General features: G+C 46.9%; 1 protein-coding gene across 7 annotated transcripts in view; it reads right to left on the bottom strand.

The window, feature by feature from the left end:
- myo9aa (myosin IXAa) overlaps window positions 1-25818 on the bottom strand; it is a 139923-nt gene that overhangs the window by 16112 nt on the left and 97993 nt on the right. For 2 of the 7 annotated variants that reach the window (XM_063188871.1, XM_063188875.1), the window contains 23 exons: window positions 24175-24370; window positions 22366-22485; window positions 20333-20411; window positions 15192-15323; window positions 14742-14781; window positions 14504-14626; window positions 13023-13103; window positions 12392-12502; window positions 10892-11014; window positions 10155-10304; window positions 8410-8741; window positions 6388-8013; window positions 6180-6273; window positions 5661-5876; window positions 4599-4702; window positions 4146-4273; window positions 3695-3915; window positions 3097-3213; window positions 2644-2838; window positions 1779-1826; window positions 1108-1219; window positions 626-687; window positions 320-512 (listed from right to left, as the gene is read on the bottom strand). In XM_063188871.1, coding sequence (XP_063044941.1) covers window positions 320-512; window positions 626-687; window positions 1108-1219; window positions 1779-1826; window positions 2644-2838; window positions 3097-3213; window positions 3695-3915; window positions 4146-4273; window positions 4599-4702; window positions 5661-5876; window positions 6180-6273; window positions 6388-8013; window positions 8410-8741; window positions 10155-10304; window positions 10892-11014; window positions 12392-12502; window positions 13023-13103; window positions 14504-14626; window positions 14742-14781; window positions 15192-15323; window positions 20333-20411; window positions 22366-22485; window positions 24175-24370 — 4603 coding nt within the window. The remainder of the gene's footprint in view (window positions 1-319; window positions 513-625; window positions 688-1107; window positions 1220-1778; window positions 1827-2643; window positions 2839-3096; window positions 3214-3694; window positions 3916-4145; window positions 4274-4598; window positions 4703-5660; window positions 5877-6179; window positions 6274-6387; window positions 8014-8409; window positions 8742-10154; window positions 10305-10891; window positions 11015-12391; window positions 12503-13022; window positions 13104-14503; window positions 14627-14741; window positions 14782-15191; window positions 15324-20332; window positions 20412-22365; window positions 22486-24174; window positions 24371-25818) is intronic. The other 5 variants (XM_063188874.1, XM_063188873.1, XM_063188872.1 and 2 more) reach the window with 5 other exon arrangements.

Below are 25818 nucleotides of genomic sequence, written 5' to 3'. Positions count from 1 at the left end.
GCATATGTTCTTGCATGAGACTTTGACAGATTGGCCATTCTACTTTAAGGTTTTGGTCAAAACAAAAACCTTGCATAGATACACAACATCAACAAATACTCCCCATTGACTATGCAAATGATCAAATCAAGACTTTCCCTGTCTTCAACAGCTTTAACTGAAATCCAATGCCTTTCACCACGTTTCATTTTGTTCTATGACTTCTACATAAAGCATGTGTGCTGTCCTTGTGATCTTGAACTGTGTTACAATATCAAAAGCTTGCATGGCATTGACTTGCCCAATGAGCCACAACACAGTGACTCATTTGTATGTTTACCTGTGTCCAGTCCCAGCTTGAGCTCCTTGATCTTATTGGTGGATCCGGACTTCCTGTAGATGCCTTCGGTGTAGAGGCCATGCATCTCGATGTAGTTGATGAGCTTCTCCACCACCAGGGGCACGGTCCGCTCGTCATTGGTCAACCTCGCCACCTCGACACCAAACTGCCTCGAAGACAACTCCGGGTCGTACTGGGTGGAAAAGGGGATTGAGAACTCATTATGAAAGGCCCAAAGTATTTGAAGAACATGAACTGCATTAAAAAAAAAACACAGATGGACAGTTTTGAAGGACACCATCTTACCTTCTTGCTGCATTTGGTTAAGGTCTTGGCACAGCACTTCCTGTGGCAGGCATACCGGCACACTACACAGGACACAGACATCTCAGTGAACCTCATCGTACTATCACAACCTCCAAACGAAGCTTAGTCACGCTTCATTATCAACAGGCAAGACTGAAAAACACACACACACTAGGGAGTACGAGTTAAAATAAAATCACAAAAAAGACACGGTCAAGAGCAAATCCTGGCTTCCGAGGCAGATGAGTGAAAACATCCTGCCGGCTAATGCTAGGGGGGTGGGGAATGTGTGAGAGGATGGGAGAGAGATGGTTAAATTGTTCCTAACAAGGGCCGAATGCTCTCAGGGAAACCCATGAGTTCAGTTGCAGTAAACAACCTGATTAAACTGTTGAATTGGGGGCTGGGCCTCAGGATGGCCAGAGCGAGAGTACAAGAGCGAGCGAGGTCAGCTGCTCAGGGGCGGTTTCAAAAAGACTCACATTTGCAGACACAGGCCCGGTCCATCATCCAGATGAGCGAAGAGCAGTACTCGCAGTAGGTGGGGATGCTGTACTGGGTGGACTTGAAAATGTGGCCATTGTGCTCCTCCACCTAGGTATGGGGGTTGGGTAGAGGGTAAATGCAGGATTAGGACAGAGTAGAGTTTAAAGGGACACTGTGCAGGAAATGGTCAAAAAAGGTACTGCAATCAATGAAACTGTGTTGCCTATTGCCAAATTTGATGTTTTCATGAAAGTTTACCAAGTCATAAACAAATATTTTCTAGTATGGTCCAAGTACAGTCATTTTTGCTGCCAAAAATGGCTATTTTTGGAAATTCAAAATAGCGGACCATGGAGAAGATCCCCCTTTTCATGTATGAAAAGTGCAATTTTTCCAGTCATAATGAATACTTAGAATTTGATGTTGGTGGTAAGTATTCAAGAAAAAGGTAACATTATTGAATAGGCAGCATGAGTTCTGGAAATAAACAACTAAAAATCTCACACAGTGTCCCTTTAATGACAAAATGTACTTGATATTTGTCTGACCTCTACGCTGTTGCGTAAGAGTTTTGTTTGTGCATATTTATGTGTTCATAGCTGTATATGTGCCTACGTCTAAAAGAGAATGGATGAAAATGTTTGATTTGTGAAGCTTTGAAACTCACAATATCTGCGTCCTTTTTCCTTCTCTTTTTGCGGTCAGGCTTTGGTGCCTAGAGGGGAATGAGAGACAAGAGTAACAGATGACTTACCTAAAAAAGAATCAATATGCTCATTTTGAACAGTGGGCCCCATGAACCTTATTACACTCTGTCTTTTTAATGACCTCGTCCTCACTGAGAGTAATTTCCTGAAAAGTTTTATTCATAGCTTTAAATTGGATGGTTAGGCAACAGCATGTCTGAGACAGTGCCATCTCAACCTACTAGCCAATCATCTACACAGGTATGATTCAGTCCTCCTTTGTATGCTTGATATATACCACTTGCTAAACTAATCCTGTATACGGTACAACAGCAAACCAGGAAACTCCAGACCAGGAGTTGTGCTAGTGAGTCGACAAGCTGAAGAGTCCTACGGCAAAAATAGAAGTAACTTAGCAAAAGAAAGCCATATATTCATGAATTCTTGCCTTCAGGCTAGTGGAAGACAATAATTTATTTCCCAAAACGTGACGATATTCCATGTGAGCATGAAAGATTAAAAGTTTTGACCAACCGACTGCACACTGCAGTGATTTACATTCTAACTATGCTGAACAGTTGAGTAGTATCATTTTCTTTAACATTGTGAGCTTTACACAGAGGTGATGCCAAACTAGATCATATATTCATAATTGTTGACATCATATGAGGCAAGTAATACAGTTCAGCAAGAATGCGTTAAGGGTTAGAATAGGAATGATTTTGGAAAGAATGAAAAACAAAACCGATGATGACAAAAACCAGCCAACACCAGCCAACACTGGCACATCTAAGACGAATGAACCAACAGCAGAGTTAGTAAAAGCAATGAGGAAGGTTCCTATACCTTGGCTAAGGTGCTGTCTTGTCTTGCTGGCTTGTATTCCGTCATGAACTCGTCCAGGAAGACCTTGAAGGTGTTCACCCAGACCTTCACAGGAGACTCGCTCCAGTCACGCTGTTCCTGCCGCATGGTCTTCTCCAGGATCTGCTCAAACAGCGCGTACAGGTCCTTGTAACGGATGCTCTTCCCATCGTCCATCTACAACAGATCGCCATGGCAGTTAGGGCATTGCATGTTGCATTGCTTCCTCTCTGTTTCAGTCAGACACTCATTTGTTATTTCAGGGGGAAAAAATTGCAGACCGAATTTAGAATGAACGTCATTAATCAGCTTACAATCCTGCATAACAATGCTTCTTAATTTGTTCATTCCTCTTGGAATTTTGTGGTCTGATGTTTAACCTCATACAGTTACGTACCACGCAGGTAACTTTAGTTTAGTGCCATATTAACTTACGGCTAATGCAGTCGAGTAGGAGTTGAAAATATTCAGACGGAATTCCTTCAGTGCCTTTTTGAAAACCACATCCACCATAGTGTCCTTCTTACTGTCTTCAGTGTCAAGGTCATTAATCTGAAAATAAAAACCGTACATCAGTCACTTGCTTTCCAAAAACTGTTGTGATCAAGATGGTAAGATAAAAAGGCTGAAATAAAATCAGACAAAACACCTTCCCTTGTTCTCAAAAACACTACATCAAAACATTAAACCCAAAACTAAACACTAAACCCAAAAACAAAACACATTTAAGACATAATAAAAGACCCAAAGAGCACTCATAGCAGGTCTGTATATGCAATTTGGACTTGGACTGTGAAGTGATTATTTTATCCCAAGCGACCTAGTTACTACAGGGCATTGATTACAGTCTCTGTGGAGTTGTGCCTTGCTCAAGGGCACCTCGGGCATGGAGGAGGGTGTAGGGACACCCTCATCTTGCTGGTAAGGATGGGATTCGAAATTGTAAACCTCTGATCCAAAGTCCATCACCACCTTAACATTAATACTCATTTCACATTTTTAATACAGGCATACTCATTTTAGGTTTGAATACCTTTTTCATGAGGAACTCGTTCATGGTCTTGTAGTCAGAGGCACAGGTGAGTATCTGCAGAGAGTCGTTCTGCCACTGGGCGGGTTCCAAGGCCACACTGCTGATTTTCACGCTGCGCCGCCGCTTCACCTTGGGAGACGGCTCCTTGTTCTCCTTGCACTCTCGACCGCGCTCCAGGGTCAGATCGGGACTGCGCGGTGGGGACATGAACTCGCCTCCTGCTCCAGAAGGGATAACGATGGCAGGGGGAGTGAGTACTTGAAAATCGAGATAACGGGGACGTGAATGCAAAAGGAATCGCTAAACGCCAAATATAAAATGCTCATCAAAAAGTCTAAATGTTGAAAAATATGGACTGTGAATTTCTTCGACTGTCTAAAATGGTGTCTTGTATACGCATGACAATACAGTGAAGAGAGTATTCCAGAAAAAAACTGTTCTAGTGCCTTACCTCCCAATAGAAGGCCAGTATCACCGTAGTCCCCTTCAAGTGTGTCTGAACCACAAACCAGCCGATCTCTTGAGGACTTCTTATCTCCTTGCTTCCCCTTGCCCCAGAATCTCATCTTCCCTCTGACCCTGTGATAAAATGACATTACATTACATTACAGTTGGCTGACACTTTTACCTAAAGCGACTTAGAGTTATTACAGGATATTGGGTAAAATCCCTGCAGTAATGTGGGGCTTGGTTGCTCAAGGGCACTTCAGCATTGGATCCAAAGACCAACTGCCTAATAACTATTATGCCGTGGTTGCCCATAGACATTTCCGAAAGAGAAAAGGAAAATGTTTCAAAATAAGACATTTACAATTCAAACTATGTATGATTGACAAGATTTAGTGTACTGAAACACAATAGAATCTGTGCAAACGCAGATTACCATCACACTTGACAAGTTTACCTTCCATCACTTGTGGAGTTTTTCCTCAGAGAATCTGCTTTGCCCAAATCTCCTGCTGACATGACTTTATGCAAACGTTTCTGGTCTTCAGCACCAATGGAAGGCTAAAGCAGATGGAAGCAATAGGAGACATTAGAGAGCTGATCAATATGCAGTTTGCTGCACCGTTTCACATGAGGCTGTAATTGCCAGTATTTGCCATAGGGTGGCACTGTGCAGCAAAAGAAAATAATCTCAAACTGAAAACATGATTTCTCTCTTAGGTCTGAAACTGTGAATTGTGATTCTGTGTTGGTGAATATGAATTAATCATGATCAATCAACTACCGTACACAGGTACAAAACATCTGTTACATTTTACAGACGAAGTTAAAGAGTGTAATTTTCTAAGACAATCAGAGAAAGAAAGGCAAAACATTAGAAGAATGGATCAGTCTGATGAAATATGATGGACTGACGTAATCTAAAGGATAATGTTACAGTCTTGACAATCTAGCAAGTCTTTGAGGAGGTAGAACTTTTGGAAGACAGAATAAAGTAACATGCCGTGAGAGTTAACGAGGTTGGAAAATAGAGATTTGTCGGGGTTTAGTGACAGAGAACTGACTTGCTACATAAATTAGAAAACTATGTTATAACTACAGTGATGAAAGAGTAAAGAACATTGTGTGGGTTATTTCTGTAATTCGGGGAAAAAATGGCATCTCATCCGCTTAAACCAGAGGAGGTCTTCCGCAATGACACCAGCCATCTCAAAACAGCAGTGCTTCTGATCGTGGTGCCATGGCAGAGCAAGGCTGATGTGATCGACACAAAGTTTCCCCATTTGAAAAGACGGAAACGTGTCAAAGCTCTACTACACGGAGCGAGGGGGACGGGGGACGGGGGACGGGGGGGATGGTGGAGTGTTAGTCAGCAGAGGCGGTACTATGTAATCAGGCGGCTGGCCGAAGAGGTTAGCTGAAAAAAGAGGCACATTGACAAGTGAGCTCAGGTCCGGCAGGCGGAGGCAGGGGGGGCCTTCAAAGCTCGAGTTAAAGTGTCCTCTGGCTGATCGATTACCATTTCGGAGTCACTGTGACTCGCCTCCGCCGCCGCTGCGGCCCCCTCCTCTGCCTCCTGCTCGCCAACCAGGGGCAGGCGGGGCGAGAGAGGAGGGTCGTCGCACTCGTCTTCCTCCGATTGGCCCTCGCCCTGTGGGGCGGGGCCGCGGGTGAGGAAGTCGGAACGCGTCCGTGCCATGCGGGCTTTCTTTCTATGGCCTGGAATAGCCACCTGCTTGACCAAGACATGATGATAACAAGGTGTAAAGATGAAGTGTGTGTGTCTAAAATGCAGCGAAGGACAGCCTGCAATTATATCACGTGAAATGTAAAATTCTTTCTATTCCCTGGATACAAAAAAAGTGATAAAAAATTACCTAAATACAGTGACCAATTACCAATAATACAGTAACCAACATGACCATTTAACAAAACAAAAGGCTTATGGCTCAGGGCGAAGTGAGTGGGAATGCAAAACAAAACCGATCCATGTAATGAATGGTACAGTAAGTGTACTTCTTCCATTTACCCAACTCACCTCTCTTCCTTTCATTCCTTTGCTCCTGAAGCCAGACGATGTTTCCTTTAAGCTTGCTGCAGCCCTCTCCTGACCACCACGGTCTTTGTCGAACCTTTAAACACAATTTAAGGTTAGGAGAGGACACGTGAGCTTTGGAAAATGTGAAGTAACACACTCAAGAGATGGGACAGATACAGTAAAAGAAAACACTAAAATGGGCGCTTACTTTGTGAAGGAAACCCTATCCTTGGGTGAGAAGAAGAGGTTTCCAGATCTCTCCGTCATGTTGATGTTAATGCTCTGAGAGTGGGCCTTCTTCGGTGCTCTTTGCCTGGCTCCAGTGCTCTCTCGAGATTCCAGAGTTAGCTTAGGTGCCCATCCCTCTGGCATAGTCCTTCGGTCCCTTGGTCGCTCTCGTACCGTGGAGAACGGTGCCGGAGCTTTGCCCTGGCCTTTGGATGCAGGAGGGAACTGTGCACCAGGCTCTGGAAGGGTGATGATCTCTGGCTCGGCCTTCGGTGCTCGGACGTGGCCTACATCCAGGGACATGGGCCTGTCTGGTTTCCTCTCCGGAGTCTCTCGTCTGTCCCAGTCAGGGACAAACGCCGCCTGCCTGCTCTGCTCGATCTTCTGCTGGGCCTCGTCCCGCTGCTTCTCGAACATCTCCCGCTCGATCTGGGCGATCTGCTTGCGCTGGCGCTCGAGCACCTCCTTCTGCTTGCGGATCTGCTCCATCATCTCGCGCTCCTGCTGTTGCTGCTGGTGCTTCTCCCGCTCCTCCTTCTCTTCATTTAGCTTCTCGAGTCTCTCCAGGACCGAGGGTGATTGCTGCTGCTGCTGCGGATGCTGCTGGTTCTCAGAGCCATCCACCTGCAGAGGGCTGGGAGGCTCGCTGGTCTGGGCAGAGCTGTCTTTGACTAGAGGACTTGTGGGTTCCTCCAAGACGGTCTCCTTTTGCATGCTGATCACAACCACCACAGGTCGGCGAGAAGACTCCCTCTTCTCCTTCAGGTTCTTCCCTGCAGTCTGCGGCTTGGGGACGGCAGAGATACTACTGCTATCTGCAGGGGGGACATAGAACGTCGGGAGGTAGTTCTCCACTTTGGGGAGGACCGTGGGCGGGCTGGCAGGTTCTGCTTTCACTGGAGCTGGGGAGGAGGGGGCTTCAGGCACTGCTGGCTCCGGTGGGTTGGCAGTCTGCGGACTGAGGGGGTAGACGTCGGGTTGCTCCGGAGGTCCCAGGGACGGAGATGTGGGAGCTGCTTCTTCCTCCATGGGAGTGTCTGCTGCCGAGGCTGGCCGGTCCTTGAGACACTCGTCCATGCTGAGCAGTTCAAAGCTGCCCTTGGAGCTCTGGCTGTCTGGCGTACCCTGAGGTGAGTGGAGGCCACCTGCCTCCACCGTGGTCAGCTCCGTGGACCAGCGCCGCTCCTCAGATGGAGACGCTCCACCCGTGGAACGGACCTTTAGCAGCTCCAGGCTGAACTTGGCCTGCTCCAGCTCCCTCATCCTGCGACTCTCCCGCTTGGCTCTCGTCTTCTGGCTGGAGTCGTGGTCGAGCGTCTTGGCCCGGTCTCGGATGGCGATGCTGTGTAACGGGCTCCTCTGCAAAGCATCATCGCTTCTGGGCAGCTCTGAAATACAAACTTCCGCCGCATCTTCTGCTACCAAAGTCTCGCTCTCACTGTTGAGTCTCTGAAGAGCTATCTCCCTTTCTTCACATGAGCGGTCCTCCCAAGTGCTAAGGTCCAATCCCATGATCGTCAGCTTCTCCTCCTCTGGCGAGAAGCTTTCCGTCTGTCCATTCAGCAGCTCAAGCTCTTTTAACTTCTCCTCCTTCAAGTCTCTGAATCTGAGTGAAGACAGAGAATCGGAACGAGGTGGGTAAAACGCCAGAGCAAAAAAGTCATGATTACCCCCCAAAAAGTTGGAAAAGTGAAATAAATTATACTGTAAACTAAGTTTACGCCTCAAAAACCACAAACTGTGGTGGGGTAATGTAGCAAAGCTGTTTTTCAATCCCAGAGTGGTGCCCAGAAGAAATATTCACTGCTTATCTGAGCACACGGCACCTACTTAGAAGTGTTTGTGCAATGTTGCTATTGAACAAATCACTTTTTTTTCTTAAACTTTGGAAACCAACCAGAGGCTGAGCCATTTCAGGGTCCAATAACTGAACCCTGCGCTTTCCCCTCACAATGGCTGCAAACAAAAGTGGGCCTGTATGCCGAAGGGGGAGTTAGCTTACCTCTGCCGTGCCAAAAATCCCCTACAGGCAGCCTGAATGAGCAGCACGGAGTGCCGTAGCCTGCGGTAGCTCTCGCGTTCCCTGTGGCCACGCCAGGCGGCCTGCACCACGCATGCGGCTCCCTCTCTTCGGTGACGGCACTGCCGCCAGCTCCTCTGGATGGTGGAGGCTGCCTGCCTGCAGAGCAGCAGCCTTCTCCTCTCCCTGTAGCCCCTCCAGGCGGCCTGAAGGCATACTGCTGCCCCCTGCTGGACAGCTGGGTCAACTTCATCCTCCTCATCTTCCTCCTCCTCTTCATCAGCATGCCTGGCCAGACACCCTCTCCACCATTGCTACAAAAAAACAAAAAACAAACAACATTAAAAAATATATATTTTAAAAAATAAAGTAGGTTAAGTCAAGCAGTGTGCGGTGACCCATCTTTGACTATGAAAAAGGTTACTTAAAATGGCTCTAAAATTAAAATTAAACTCTGTTTTGCATTAGGCAAACTGAAGTACTTCACTTGGCAAAAGAGATGCAAAAGCGTAACTCATCTGGTGTAAATCTATGTATGGTTAGTTCAATCAGAAATCCCACAATCTGCCTGGTCTGGATCAAACGACAAGTAATTCAATTCAGAAATCAATTTGGTGAGGTATTTGTAGTCATGGGAAAAAATTGTTTCGTGAAATGAATCCCCCAGACCAGTGCAATAAATATCTTCATCAGACCGTGCAATTCAATTTTGGTAATAGAAAACCCTCAGATTTTTACCACAGTTATTTATAGCAACATTTTGTGAAGAGAAACAAGTTTGGGCAGTATGAAACGTGCAAGAAATTAAGACAGAAGGTTACAATATGTCACTGGCAAGGATGTTGCATGACATCAGAATCATATAAATGTCAGCATGTGACATGCCTTTCTCAATAAATGACAACAAATGATGGACAAATGGAATCGCTTCCACTCCAGTGTTTCTCATTTCAAGAGAAAAATATGAAAACAATTTGAACTAGAAATGCACTCAGAGAGTGCAGACCTCCCAGAGAGCGCAGACCTCCTTCCTCAAGTCTTTCTGCCTTCTTTTTTTGGAGTTAGAAACTGGAATTTCAAAATTCCCTATCCCGCAATGGTGAAGAATCTTTTTTTATGATTGACAATTTTTATTGTTTTTCAAGATTTACACAGAAACATCCCTTGTCCAACCACCCCCCACCCCAACCCCCAACATGCCACCACATAAAGTTTCAGTTGAATGGTGAAGAATCTTTAAAAAATTCCTGGATCCGGATCGTGATCTGGATCACCACCAAAATTTAATCACTTGTTCCTTTTGAGAGTGGGACTTGATGTTGTAGGCTAAGGATCAGTAAAAAAAGAGTAGTCATTGAGAAATATTAAGTTACAAACATCCAAATACATTCAAATCAACAGCAGAGCAAAAGCAAACATCAAGCCCAACCCTGAAAAGAACAAGCCCAAAAAAAAACAACCCCAACTGTACAAAATTTAAAGCAACTGCTCAAAAAAATCCACGTATAGTAAGCGGAATTGGCAGGCCTGGTAATAAAGTCAAAATTTCAATGCCCCTTGAAAACGTCAAACCTCTGGACAAAAACGTGACTGCTGATGGAGAATTCACAACAACAAGAAAGCGACTCCAAGTCACTCCAACGCCGGTGATCTTACCAGGAGTAACAATAGTTACAATAGTAATAGTTACCTGTTACAATAGTTAACTCAGAGGCTGGTGGTCTTACCTGGATGAGGCGGGTGGCGTGTCTCATCTTGAGGTAGTGCCTCCTCTCCAGCGTGGCTCGGAAACGGCGCTGCAGGGCCACGATGCGTCGCACCACCTCCTGATGGAGCATGTCCTGCAGGCGCAGACGCGCAGCTTCCCGCAGGAACACCTACCATACCACACGACATGACACACACACACAGATATATGCAGCATTTATACATACCCGGTAGATACACGCACACATACACGTATCCAATCACACACACACAGACACACACACGTGTGCATGCAGGCACACAGGCATACACAATGACGCAGGCACACACACACACTCAGGCAAACGTACACAGACATACACACAAGTACACACACAAGAATGAGGGGGCGATGTTATATCCTGACCAGTTCACAGAGAATGTAAGGTATGATGCTCTAATTAAATCGTAGTTTGAGGGGGGCCACTGTCCTGTATGCCATCCCAAAGATCTACACAATAGATCCATGTGTGTCTGAGCTGTATGTATATGTGGGTCTCTGTGCATCTGTATCTGTGTGAGTTTGTGGGAGAGAAAGGGCCCTTTGTAGTACTACTATGCTTGTGTCTTAGGGCACGGACACCGTTCTCTTTTCATACATTTAATGATACTGTTTACAAAGTAAATAAAACTAGCCCAGCACAAGCACTAGACCTCATTTCTCTTATTACTCATTTCAATACAGCGTCTTTCTGTCAGGGATTGTTGCACTCCATACCATTGAGTGTCCCACTTGGAAGGTGTCCGGGGCGAGGTCGGCTTGGCACAGGAACTCCTTGATGCTTTCCTGGGTGGTGCGGGAGCCCTCGGGTAATAGCACATGGAAATGACGTGCAAAGTCCTACCACACACACAAACACACACACACACACAAAAACACACACGAAAAAACAAAGACACAACAGTATGAGACAAACCAGCTAATCTTTCAGTAATCGGATGAGCTCATGAAAAGTGAGAATTGCTTGGGAGTTTCATCAGCAGACATCCAGCCGAGTAGTGGTGCAGTCTGGGTATGACGGACGGAGGCCAAGAAACAGGGCCGTACCTCCCCAAAAAACTAGCAGTGCAGCGGCACCCTCCTCCCAAACACCAGGCAATTATGGGGACAGGGGGGTGGCATGGGAAATAGAGACTGTGTTTATATAATTATAATAGCCCACTTGCTGGCCAGACGATAGAGGGGGCCTTTCTTGTCGGCACACCAAACTCTCTCTCCCAGGTGAGCAAGTTGTCCTCACATCACTGTCATAGAAATCGCCCCCGCAATTCTTAATATGTTTAGAAGGATGGGGAATTTGGGGTGGGGTGGGGAGCTTCAACAGAGACATGCTTTCATCCGCTAAGTAAATGAAGACAATTTAAGGGGGGGAAAAGAGTTGTTGGGTAACAACGGGCCAGAATCACAAAGCACGCGTCGCCCAGTCATTAGGAAACAATGATTCAAAGTGCGCGAATGCCAAGGATACGGCGGGGGAGCGGAGGAAATTGCATCAACGTCTCCACACCCTGTGTGTGTGTGTGTGTGTGTGTGTGTGTGTGTGTGTGTGTGTGTGTGTGTGCGCGCGCGCGCGCGTGTGTGTGTGTGTGCGTGTGTGTGTGTGTGTGTATGTGTGTGTGTATGTGTGTGTGCGCGTGTGTGTGCATGTGTGCGTCCGTTGACGTCTGCCTCGGTGCATGCACGCTCTGAATCACTCATACGTTGGTTTCATCCTACAGGGCTCAGGGCAAATTAGCATAGAGTAACACGGTTTCGTGCTGGCTAGTTGGCTCCCAGACCCACATTCCAGAATTCTGAAATAGAATCCAAAACCCAAAAAACAACAGTGGCTTTGGGACATCTCATCCGAGAAGCCCTCCAGATGCGTGGCCATGGCCAATGCAGCATCTCAACTGGTACCAAGTTGCATGACGACACCGGATCAGCATGGCCCTTCTTGCTGTGGCGTCGTAATAATGCATTTCTTACAAATGAACAACGCTGCCAAAGGGTGATCACTTTCCAGTTTTTATCTTGCCAAAATTCTTTTCTGTGTGCGTGCAGATGCGTTCCTCTGTGTGTGTGTGTGTCTGTGTGTGTGTGTGTGTGTGTGTGTGTGGTTACGGTATTCAAGGCGGGTGGTCGGCGCTTTCTTATTACAATGTGCATGAGTAGTGGGGTGTCCCCAGGGCGCAGGGTTGATGATGTGTAGTGTGGCGTGCTGTGGTCTGGTCTCACCTGAAAAGTGTATTTGATGGGGTATCCTGATTGTCTGATGCGCACCGTCTCCAGCATGCCTGTGTACCGTAGCTGCCTCAGGACAAGGACGTCATTGAATCGCAGGGGAAGCTGCACAGAGACAGAGACATTAGGGCTGTAACGAAACACTCAACTCACGATTCGGTTCGTATCACGATTTATGAGCTACGGTTTGATACACCCCACAATTTCACATAGCCAACATTATAAAACAAAAGTATGAATAAGAACTGTGATAGTTTATATGTAGGACAGGTTACAAGAGGCTACTAATACATTTTACAAGTTTAAATAAAATAGTGATAATGATTTGAAGCTTGGAAGCACCATCACTTCATATCATGTGGTTGTTTTCTGGACTTCTGGGCAGCAACATTTTGAAAGGGCGTATATCACGATACAGTATCATAACTCTGTGTATCTCGATTTCTCAGTTCGATCCAATATCGTTACAGCCCTAATAGACACAGGCACAAAGTCACACACATACACACAGACATGGCTGGACAGATGCAATCTGTTAACATTTAACCCAAGCTGCTCGTGACTCATAAATTATTCACAATGCATCATACAACATCAAAGGTGCCACTACAGCACGCACGGTTACCTTCTCTGCGTTTGAACGGATGCACTTTACAAAGTAGGGCTCGGACTGACCCAGGGTCTCCATCAGCTTATTTAGAGACACCTACAAATAGAAAAGAAAACAAACAGAGGCCCGTGATCAGGCGTGTTCATTTATTTACAGTTGCTACAACAAAACCAAAATGTAATTCTTGATAAAGGGGGAATAGAGGCATGTGGCTGAGGAGGTAGGCACCACAACAATCACTTAAGGAAGCGGAGGAGAAAGAAAGGAAGAAGGCATGGGCTTGTTGTAAGTGTGTGATGGTGGTGGTAAGGAATTCGACTTTCTCTCTCTCTCCCCCCATGAAGATTAAAGCAATCAGACACACAACAGGATGTGGGGAAAGTGAGCTCATCTAAACATGTGTTGTGGTGGGAGGGGGTGGGGGGAGGGAGTTCCATCCGGCTCTGTGGCATTGCTGGTGGACACAGGTTGGAGATGTTTACTACTCTATGGGAGGCTCCCACCGCCGCTAAATAAATCTCTGGAAGTTCGCTGTGGACAGTAAAGAAGGAAAGCCCGGCTTGAGATACAAGGGTTCGGTAGGCCTATGGGAGGGAAAGAACTGGACCATCGGAAAGTCTAGCTTGAGATACAGGGCCTGATGTAGATGTTTTTATAATCTAATAATTATGTGTTGGGAGCAAGTTATGCCCACAGTTTAGTGAGGCATCCAAAGAAAACTGGCCTCTCAGGGCTCGCTTTTATACTTCTCCAAAAACCTGTCAAGCAACCTCTAACCACATATCATTGTGCGTGGGTGATGATTGCGAGGGTGACAGATCTCCACACTCGATAACGAGTCTATATATACACAGATCTAAAAGGAGGTCTATTGTTTTAAGCACAGCCTGTCTTTTCTTTAGGCCACGGCCTCCTCCTCAGTCTCCTCACACTGCATTGTCGAAGTCTGGGAGCAAGACGAGGGAGAGGGGTGTGGAGAAAGGGGGCTAATTGAGGCAGAAGGCTGCAGTTTGTTTGGACCGCTAAAGCCATCGGCGCTATTAAAAGCAGACATGACGCCATCGCTCGCAACTCTTTGTTTGGCTTTTATGCGAATTAGAGCCGGCCAGAGTGCGGCGAGTGACCGGACTGCGGGCAGACAGGGACGTGAGGACACAGCAGAAGGGTGGGGATTGGAAGGACACATAGTTAACATGAAGCTGTTAGAAGCCTGCTTTAAAAAAAAAACAACAACTGCGTTTAAGGTCTGATTTCGGTTTCAGCTATTAGAAGGACCTTGCATTAAAATGTCAAATTTGTCACAGGCTTTTTTGGGTACATGAATAAGGGATGTCAAAGACTTCCACAACAGAAGGAGGACGAAACAAGGTCAAGAGACATGAATATTTGATTAGCTTTGACACAAATGAATACCATTTATGCATTTCATGAGGTCAAGAGGGAAAAAACATGAAAAGACAGGAAAACAATGAAAAGAAGAAAAAAACAAGGCGAACCTGGAACTGGGCACTGATACTGGGTGGTTTCTTCTTCTTGTGAAGATGCAGGAGGGATTTGGTGATGCGGTCGTGGAGTGTGAGATTGCTCAGGTACTTGAGAGATTTGACATCCAGCAAGTGCTGCAGAGGGATACAAAAGGACAATGGTTAGCCGCCCGTCACAATGAGCCAATGGTAGTTTTGTAGCACGTACTGTACATACAGTACAGTCTGCATGATGAGCATCGGCACTCACCTTTGGAAGACTTGGCTTCGCCTTGTAATTCTTATTCCTCCTGTTGGTGAGGAAAACACACACACACACGCACACACACACACAAATGATGAAAACAGCAATGAAAACAACTGTCAATATGTAACCTCTTACAGCCTCCCAATCATGGAATTGCACTGAAATGGAAATCAAGTCTCATCTTGACTTTTCATAATAACTCTGTACTGTGCCAGTAGGTTTTGAGAATACCTGGCAAAAACATAAGTGAAAAGGTGAAAATGTTTGGTGCTTTAGCCATTTGAACCACTACTCCAATAGCCATACTGTCACACCAGAGATCTAGGTTCGAATCCAACCTGGGTTATTTCCTGTTCCTTACCCATCTCTCTCTCCAAACCATTGCCTGTCTGTTCTCCACTGCCCTGCCCAAATAATACAGGCACAAAAGCCCTAAAAGATGTATTTATTTACATGAGTATGCCATGAGCTCTCTCCAGGAGCTTGCTGCTAGTGGAGTTGACAAAGATGCCATCCTCTTCCGATCCCCCGGAGCCAGTGGACGAGAGCCGGCTCTGCATCGGAGAACGTCCGTTCCAGCCCTCCCTGCAGGACAGAATAAGAACACGGTGTTCAATACATACTCAATGCGGCTCCAGTCCTTAGCATACCAGACACTCACAAGGGAGATTTAGTGGTCTTGCACTTATGCCTACTGCGATTAGTGACTTGCATTCGTTTCACATAGAGAGTCATACTAGCGGGGTGCCGAGTGTAATCTATGCTAGATATAGGAGAGCCCTGTTGATAAATGCATTGACATTACGGGCTCGAGTGAACAGAAATCCTGAAATAAGTTATAACCTTGCCAGGACGCACTCAACAGCCTCACGCCATTTACGTCACGGGTGAGAATTTACGGTACGAGGAGTTACTTATGAATAAACAGAGCGCATGAAGTACTCTCCTCGACGTACACTATTCCCAGCACCTAATCCACCGCCACAATACTGTACGCTCTGACTTCCAGGTGCAGCCCTGGCCCGAGCAAGTCCAGTGGCTGGAAAAGCACAAACTGAAAACACAAACCCTCTGAGGGGTGGTTACAGAGGTTGACCCCAACGTGCAAAACCCCAAACCACCGGGGAACGGGGCAAAATAAAACAACATTAAATAACGGAGAAAAAAAATACTAAAAACATTTTGTGGCCTTTGCGGAGGGGAAAAGAACAGACTGGATTCGTCAAGAGGTGAAGAAGAAGAAAAAAAATAACACAGAGTTAAGCAGGCCCTGGGTGTTTTTCAGCTTGGACCAATGATTTATACCTTCTCCAGTGGCCATGCCACACACACAGTTCCAGAGGGTGAGAGCATACATCTGCTAGCAGTCGGGATTCCAGTGTAGTCCACTCTGCTCCGAGGTGCAGTGATATATCTCACTTGAGTTTCACGGCGAGTTAGACTAACTCATTACAAACAGGTTCTTAAAAACGTGCTGAAATATTATGATGGAGTTTTATGCAGTTGCTCTTAATGCGCCGAGAACTGGACACGCGTTACACTTTCTACCTTTTGGCGCTTTTTGGACTTCTGGGGCTCTTTTGGGTTTTTAAAAAGTAAGGAGTAAAGAGGGATGAAGGGGGTTTTAATTTAGGTGGCGTTTGTTTCCACTTTTACGGGCTTATGTCAGACAGCCATGAGCTTGTTTGTGGTGCTGAGGCTGTTAAAACACCAGCAGCAGGGAGGTCTTAGCGCGCCGCTTTGCCGTTTTAACGACGTGAAACTCCATGCCAAGAATCCGGCAATATTTTCTTTTGTGGCGAAACCTTAAAAAAAGGACTGAGATAGACTTGTCTCGCATTTCGCAAATATTTTCCCTCTGTTTTGTACATAGTCACACAGCCAGACACGCTCGCAAGTCCAGAATAGAAAACTTGCCTCATAGTAAATGACTACTACTCTCTCTATTGACCTTTGAAGGCAATGTTGGGTTCGGACAAAAAGGGGCATTTCTGCACGGCTGCGGTGTGGAACCAGTGGATTTGGATACCCAGAGGTGCCTGGGTGACACAGCAGGGACCTCCAGCTCCAGCTCCAGCTCCAGCCCAGGCAAGAGGAATATTATTTTAAACAATAACAGGCAGCGGAGTTCAGCTCTGGTGATTTAAGTTCCTGGCATGCGTTAGGATGCTGAGCACACAGCCGATAAATAACCAACCCCACCCCGTCCCGTCCAGCAGCAGATTGTGGGGGCCAGAGCAGAAAGACCTGTGCAACCACCCACCCACCCACCCACCCACACACCCACACACACCCACACCCACACCCACACCCACACCCACACCCACACCCACACCCACACACACACACACACACACACACACACACACACACACACACACACACACACACACAGTGGATCTGTCGAGGCTTCCCCTGCTCCAGTGGAAGGGATTATGGGGAGAGATCGAGTGGAGGCGAGTAAACATTTCAATCAACATTTTCCTCACATTCCAGAGTCCCGCTGGTGCCCCTGTTGGGATGAGTGGAGATATTGAGTGGCTCAAGCCACTGCTTCTGTCAAACCCCTTGGTAACTGCCATCAGCGGGTGGAGAGAGAATGCTCTGCTTAGCCCACCATCATCTGATGCATGAAGTGAAGTATGCACGTGTCAAGGCAATGAAAACAGAGCCTCTCAAACCAAAACAAAAATACTGAACGTGAAATGTGCAGCTAGGAGACAAATCAGTCCAGACTGCTCGTTGCCAAACGAAGAAGAACGTACTCAATTAAATGTGATATCCTCCATATCCCTCACAATGATGAACGGGTGATGCGTTTCCTGTAAACAGACACATCCAGGAGACAAGAGACAACATCCATGCACCATGCGGGGGGGGTGGAGGGATGACATGGGGGGGCTTCCTTCCAGCAACACGTCAAAGTCCTCCGAAATTTCTATTTACTTCCACAGTGGGGCCCTGCTGCGGTCCAGCTGAGACTGGTTATAATTTAAAGAGAAGGGAGGATGGGGGGCGAACTGGAAGATGTGTGGGGGATGGGGACTGTGTACATGTGTGTCTGCGAGTGTGTGTACATCTGTGTCTGCGAGTGTGTGTACATCTGTGTCTGCGAGTGTGTGTATGTGTGTGTGTGTGTGTGTGTGCGCGAGTGTGTGTATATGTGTGTGTATACTGTATGTGTGTGTGTGTGTGTGTGTGTGTGTGTGTGTGTGTGTGTGTGTGTGTGTGTGTGTGTGTGTGTGTGTGTGTGTGTGTATGTGTATGTGTATGTGTATGTGTATGTGTATGTGTATGTGTATGTGTATGTGTATGTGTGTGTGTGTGTGTGTGTGTGTGTGTGTGTGTGTGTGTGTTTATATGAGTGTGTAGCAGACATGCAGGATGCCGGTCGGACAGTAAGTGTATGTCTGCGGAGACCCCTGTAGAGGGCCAAGTGTTTAGCAGGCCCCGGGGGCTGGGGGCTGGGGAGCTGGGGGGGGCTGTCTTCTCCTCTCCTCTCCTGGCTCTGCATAGCTGCAACCTGACATCACATCGGAAGCAGCTGCAGGGAGGGTGGTGGGGGGGTGGGGGTGGGGGGCTGTTAAACTGGTCACTTGGTAACACGGAAAGAGTGTGCAAGTCTGCTTGCGCTGCATATATGGAAGTAAGTGTGTGTGTATGTGTGTGTGTGTGCGTGCGCATGTGTGTGTTGTACTGCATGGAGCATATGTGTGTGTGTGTGTAGAGAATATGTATGTGCAAGTGTGTGTACGTGCCTGCGCGCGTATGCATGGGTGTGCGCATATGTCTGTGTGAGTGTGTGTGTGTGTGCACATGTGCATGTGTGTATCGAGGGACAGAGGGCTTGTTGGAGAGAGGGGGGGGGGGGTAGTTGGAAATCATATTAGGCGAACTTTACAGCATTGTCCCGTGGGCCTGCAGACAAAGGCGCTGTTGTGCGAGACAGAACCTTGCCACTTGTCTGGGCAGCAGGCACATCCATCTGTAATCCCATGCCATGGTGGGGTCATTAAAGGAAATATGAGGCTCCCTCGCGGGGGAGAGCCCTGTGGGCGGCGAGGGGGTCAGCGGCCGGCATGGCGGCTACAGTGAGTAAGTAATGACTGCCTCCTTTCCACGCACGCACGCACGCACGCACGCATGCACGCACGCACACAAGACTGCATCCCACCCGTGCAACCCCACAGAGGGGAGGGTTGGTGTCGGGTGAGGAATGGATGAAGGATGGGTGGATGAGTGGATGGCCTGATCCTCTGCTTCCTCTTGCATTCAACTCCCAACACACGTGGCAACTGAGAGTATAAGTCATGGCAGCCTAAACCATGCAAGCGCACGGTAACCCACCCTACCCCAAAACCCCCACAGAGGGAAGGGTTGGTGTGGGCTGAGTGGTGGTGGGTGGGTGAACGATGGACAGCCTCCACCACACCCCCTGGGCTATATGTGGTCTTCAACTCCTAATGCATGTGGAAGTGAAGTGAGTAAGTCACATGGCTGCTTCCTTCCACGTTGTGGACACAGGATCGCAGCCCCACGGATGTCAGGGCAGGCGTGGGGTGAAGGATGGGTGAAGGATGGGTGAAGGATGGGTGAATGGATGGCCTCCCTCCACCCCTGAGCTTCCTTTGGCCTTTAGCTCCTAACTCGCTATAAGTCCTAGCAGGGCAGCTGACAGCTTTGGCTGAGCCCGGGACAAAGTCATCTGAAAGGGCCCCCTCACCCAAAACATGGAATGTAATGAGGAACCAATTCTGGCCCCCCTCTCTCCTTGGGCCCGGGACAACTGACCCCCTTGTCAGTTTCCCTGAGTCCTTGTGTACTTCAGGCAGGGGGGGCTGGCATCCTGGTGATGACACACTGAACCCTGACCCAGAGAACTCAATCATCAGCGGGAGAAGAAGATGGTAAGTCTTTACCGACAGATTTATGGAGAAGGGGGGAATCCTAGATACAGTAAATCAGTCGTTTTCTGCCTTAATGCGCCATTCTTGAGAATATTTAAAAAGCTATTACCACTGCATTGAGATCCACTTAAGAAACCATTCATTGGGCAATGTGCATTTCCCCCAAAAAGCTTTAGGAAAATGTGGAGAAAAGCCTGGTATAGCCAAGTTCACAGGTACTTCATGAAATCCTGAATCTTAGACCACATACGCATACTATAGTAGGCACTGGCTCCTGACCAGCATCTACTACTTGGCGTCCTGACCAGTAGCTTCCATGTAGAGAGCCAGCCAATAGGAAGCACAATCTGTAAGTACTGTAGTACATACAGCACCACCATTTACATGGCCTGTGAACCGTATTGGTCTCACTAATGACCAGTGACCATACAGTTGCAGACCTCCCGCGGACCTCTGGTATAGCGAGGTAGTAGAGAAGTAACCATCATTTGTGTACTGCAAATATAATCGGGTATAGAAAGTCATCCGAGTACCATTCACCTCCTGGTTGAAAGCTCCTAAGGTATTCGGATGCACTACATAGTCGATTCCTTGTTTTTTGCCTTCTACATAGGAAGGCAGGAGGGACTTTCGGATGTAGCCTTTGAGAGCTATGCAAAGGTGTCGCCATCTTGATGAATGTCTTACCGTGGTGGTCGCTCGTGGAGCGTGTTGCTCCCCTGCAGGTCGGAGAGGGGAGTGCGGGGAGTTCTCCTCGTCACGCCTGCTGTGGAGGACACACACACACAAACACAACATCTCATACACAGAGATGGAGCAAACACAACACACAATCATGCACACACACACACAACCAAGCATACACCCAAACACGCACGCACACAAACACACACGCAAATGCACACTCACCCACCCACACACCCAGAACCAAACACAGAACACGCACGGGCCGAACGCACACACCACAGAAGGGACACCCCATACACCACTGTAATCCTTTCTCACTGGGGAGTAGGGAGATGACTAGGATGCAGCAAAGATGGAGGATGAGACAGAGAGTGTTTGTTCTAGCGCAGGCCCTTGCTGTATGTAGTACGTACTATACTGCATTTAATGTACTGTAATGTATTGTACTGTACTCTACGTCTCTGGAGACATGTTTGGTCTTTTTGTTCTACTGGTAGCAATCAACATTGAGGACAGGCCAAGAGATGATATCACTGCTTAGTGGAGGGCTACGATATGTCTTGAGCGAGCTATAATTACTGTGATCCATCTGCTGTCATCTTATGGCCCAGATAGATGGAGAGATAGATGGATAGGGTTTCACATACTAATGTGTTTCCACTTCAGCCGCCATCTTTGATCCTGCTGTTAGTTGTATGTGTGCATGTGTGTACTGTATGTGTTGTGTGAGCCTGTGTTACTTAATTTATCACCAAATTATTCACCACGACACACTGATTAGATGAAATATCTGATGAAACAGGGTATAAACAAACAAATGTCACCACTTTTTCCCCAGATGAAGAGAACTTTTAAGGTTTTCCACTAGTGCATATACTGGAGAACAATGGTTAAAAAAACATTCAACATGTTTTGTTCTCAAGAAGATTATGTTCATTGGCATCACGGGACCGGTAAACAAAACAATCACACAAAATCACATTTGTACCACCAATAGATAAAAAATACAAAATAAAATAAGCCACAAATAACAAGGAAAACACCCTTGAAGCTTACGCCCAGTGTTGAAGGGAGAGACTTGTGTGTGTGCGTGTGTGTGTGTGTGTGTGTGTGTAGCGTGTGTGTGTGTGTGTGTGTGTGTGTGTGTAGCGTGTGTGTGTGTTCCAAATGTAGACATTTTTTTTGGTGATTTTGCGCTGTGGGAGCGGGTGGGTTTGACATAGAAGGGTGTCGTCGTTGAGGTTGAGTGGAGTGTTAGTAGTGCAGCTTGATGTGTTAGTCAGAGACAGACAGTGGCAGAGGGCACATCGGGCAAAGCGGTCCCCAAACAGCAGCCTACTGAGTGGGAAGCGGAGGGGAGATGAGGACAGACAAACAGACAACGGGCAAAAAAAACATGCAGGTCTTTTCAACTTAGACAAATGGACTAGATAAGAAACGTAAGAGGGAAAGATGAGAAAATGAGAGAGAGAGAGAGAGGGAGGCAGGGGAGGAAAAGAGAACCACTTGGCATCAGCCTCCACAGTCAGTCAGACCGTGCTGCTTCCAGTCTCATCTCCGCCAACCGCTTTAATCATCTAGTCATGAGGGTCGGCATTTGCCTGCTACCGCCAACGGGAGAAATGTGGAAAAATACGATGAATGTCAAGCAGGGTCATCAATTACGGATGTGACTGAGGATTTTCATAAATTAGACAGGGAGAGAGTGAGCGATGCTCTCTCTCCATCTCTCTCTCTGAGAGTGAGTGATTATCTCTCTCTCTCTCCAAGAGTGAGTGTGAGAAATGAGCTGATGCTTTGTGATCCCCCTCCTCCCCCCTCGCGTACAGTAGAAATCGAGAAATGGAACTAGGGCAAAGACTTCAAACAGACACAGACAGGCAGGCAGGCAGGCACAACACGGAAAGATACAGACTGACAGACCAACAGACAAACCAACAAGACAAGATAGACCAATACACAGCACAGAACACAGAGACAGACAGACAGACAGACAGACAGACAGAAGAAGTGAAGGGGGGTTGCAGCCTTACTGTACTTCTCCTCTTTGCACCTCTGCAGGATCTCTAAGCTTCTCTGATGCACAGGATGATGCAGAAAGCTAAAACTATCCACACTTTTCAACACTGCACATGGAGCCGAATCATCATGCCCTTGGGAAGCAAAAAAGACAGGAAGAGAAAACAAAACAGAACAAAGGGAGAGACAGAGGGAGAGAGAGAGGGAGAGAGGGAGAGAGAGAAAGACAGATTAGACAGGGAGGAGTAGTAAGAGGAGCGGCCATCTATGAAGAGAAAATAGCCCCCTCAGGGGCTTTCCAAGAGGTGGAGAAAAACAAACTGGCATCGCTGCACCACGTTCCTAATTCAGGTCATTTTGGGCCCATAGGTGTTCTAAGTGACTCTGACAGGTTGCATTTCCCCGCTACGAGGAGAGAACTTCTCTGACCTCCACTATTTTTAGACCAATGAGCTCACCTGTAATATGTGTTCTCAGAGGCCCCTGAGGGGCCCCCATTTTGGTTGACAGGGTTGTTATGACTTAAGGAAAGGAGGTTGGGGGGTCCCCCTTGATGTGATTAAATTAGGTCTGTGTGTGTGAACACATTCAATTGGGGATGCTTTAACTACCATCAGATATCTGAGCGTCAACCCCTGTAAAAACAACGCGCAAGGTCAAATTAGCACGTTAGTATAGGATGTTCTGGGGATACGGAGTTCTTCTCATTACGGCAGTTTGTTTGCACTATGGGTAGGGGATCAGTTTAATTGTATGCAGACTCATAGCATTTCCTTGTCTTGGTGTCAAAACAGATTCAACTGGGGACTGCAAAGTTCTCTATTTTTAGCATTCATAAATATACATTACACCCCTCTAAATCTGGCCTCTTCAGCCGAAAAGCTGAAGATGCTATGCTATCGCGTCCTATCACAATCTGGTCCAGGACTCTTATCCTGGGGTTTTTTGCCTGCAAGGTGGACTTCATCCAGAATGACTGAAATTAGTCTTCAGTGCAGTCAGAGAGGTGGAAGCTGAGAAGAGAGCTGAGAGGAAGTCAAGGCAATCTGAGAGCCAAAGCGACAGGGTCTAAAAAAAAAATCGAAGGCCACTAATGGTAGAAAGTCGTATGATACACTAAATGCACACAAACACGCACACACGCACTCAGCCACACACACTTAAACTACTTCAGAGAAAGGCATCTTAGTCACCTATACAGACAAACCACACATATACAAAAAAACGTGAATAACTGGATCCAGCATGCTTATTGTTTCTTAGCTGGGTTTGCTGGGTACTGTGCTTGGTGGTCTGTGAACAATTTTTTTATTTGCAGGCTGGCAGAACAGCTGGCTGTGCAAATCTGTCAACTGTGGTGTGGTCATACAATATGTTCACGGCTCACGCCCAGACTCTACATTACATACTACACAGTGGGGGATTCTATGTATTCACTTAAATGTATTGTATAGAGCTGCTCTTAAGCCAAATGAAATGAATGAACAAAACACATAACCTGTCAAAATACCCATATTTAACCAATTTATAGCCTGGCCCCAAATAGTGCCCTGGCTCTTTCAGCAACCTGGTTTGAAACGATTATTCATTAATTAAAAAATGCCTCTTTTAGTTGCCCGTCCCAAATTGAAGCCTGCCCTTATTTGTAGCCGGGTCCAAACTATTTCTGTTAATAGTAGCCCTGGCTATTATTTGAGGAAATGCAGGTAATTGCTTTAACACATCCTTCCGATCCCATTTCCAATTTCTACACTCATATGACAGATGCTGTTCCTCTTTGACGACAAAACAAGAGTCTTGAAGGACTCTAGTGTGGAACTCACCACTCTTCTTCTCCGTGTATCTCTTGCCAGCCATGCGGAAGGCCACCACGGCCCTGAAGTAGGCGCGCAGCACGGCCCAGCGGAAGGTGGCCACGGGGTAGATGCCGATCAGGCCTCCGATGAAGGCATTCTTACTGCTCTTCAGCAGCGCCACGATGTCCGGACGCATGTGGTCAGTGTTCTTCTCCCTGAAGTCCTGCGAGGACAAACACAAGCCCGATGCAACAAGAAGGTTAATATTTTCTTTTAGTTTTTAACCTGCTGCCTTCCACTCTTGGCCAGGACTCCCTGGAAGAAGGTTCCTGGTTGAACAAGGGTTGAATAAAGTTAACACTAGGACTAAATATGTGCAGCACTGATAAGTCAATCTCTTCTTTGCAGAAAAAGACACAAATGATTAAGCTGCAATGTCCACCAGCTCTTTCTTTACAAGAACGTTAAAACTTATTCAGTTGGAGCATTACCCGGAATGAACAACTTTTTTTTGTCAGATGGTGCTTTTTCCAGAACTTTATAGATATCAAGGCACTCATCTGGTGAAGAACTTAACATGTGAACTTCATCACTAGACGAGGGCTTTGATATCTATTAACTGTAACAAGAATGTTACCCGTTTTCAGTTCACATCCATTTACTGTATCACCACTCTCCTATACAGCCTGTACTGTGAGTGGCCATGTTCACAAGCGGTGTAAAAAAAAAACCTTCATGAGAACTTGTGGGGAACACAAGAGCAGGATTCAACCATGTACAGTATTATATAAGACACTGAGAGAAGCAGCTGCACGAGTATTAAGGGGGGATAAACTCCTCATTGCGGGGCTTCCAGGCTGCCATAACCTCAGTTGAGGCGTTTTTAAGTACATCTGAGGACATCAGATTGGAGCGCTCCAGCCAAGTTAACAGATTGGAGAAGGGGGGCCTATAACTCAGGAGAAGTCATCTAAGGCATCCCCTTATGGTTCCATTTTAAGTTGCCTACACTGAAAAAAAAATCCTTTAAAATACTGTACTCTCTACACTGTACACTGTAGTCTACAGCATGTGGTCAAAGGCTTGGGTTTGTAAGACAAGAGCTGCCGCAGCCCACTTGGTGACAAATTGTAAATAAGATAATTAGTCATCGTCCCCTGTTAGCCCGTAAATCAAAACACACACACATTTGTCATCCTCTGAATACATTGTATAATCTTACATGGTAGGGAGCCACATATGCGACCGGGCCAACTTCACTAAATAAGCAGAACAATGTCTCAAAAAGCAAGCCACGCGGTGCTCTCCCACCGCCTTTAGCTTGTTAGTCACAGAGAAGGCATCATGATGGGAACAAATATCTCTGACGTCTTTTGAACACAACAGCGCGGGGCTCTGAGCCCCGATGCCCGGGCCCCTGCTCCGCTCGGTTCGGCTCGGCTCCGAGCCTTCTGTCATCTGTGGGCCAGACTTCAGCGCACACACTACCTCAGACATCCCATAATACCGCCTGGCAACAGGCCAGAGCACTGACTGATTGGAATCCCACGGTGCTGTAATATGCAATACGCTGCAGTATGTGCAGTTCCTCACACATTCGCACACACTTGAGTGCACACACCCATATGCGCATATGCGTGCACAGTTGAGCGCACACAGACATACACACCA

This window comes from Engraulis encrasicolus, chromosome 22 (assembly GCF_034702125.1).
Source record: "Engraulis encrasicolus isolate BLACKSEA-1 chromosome 22, IST_EnEncr_1.0, whole genome shotgun sequence".
Classification (NCBI taxonomy): Eukaryota; Metazoa; Chordata; class Actinopteri; order Clupeiformes; family Engraulidae; genus Engraulis; species Engraulis encrasicolus.
Note: the sequence above shows the minus strand (reverse complement) of the source record. Positions and strands in the feature narration are given on the sequence as shown.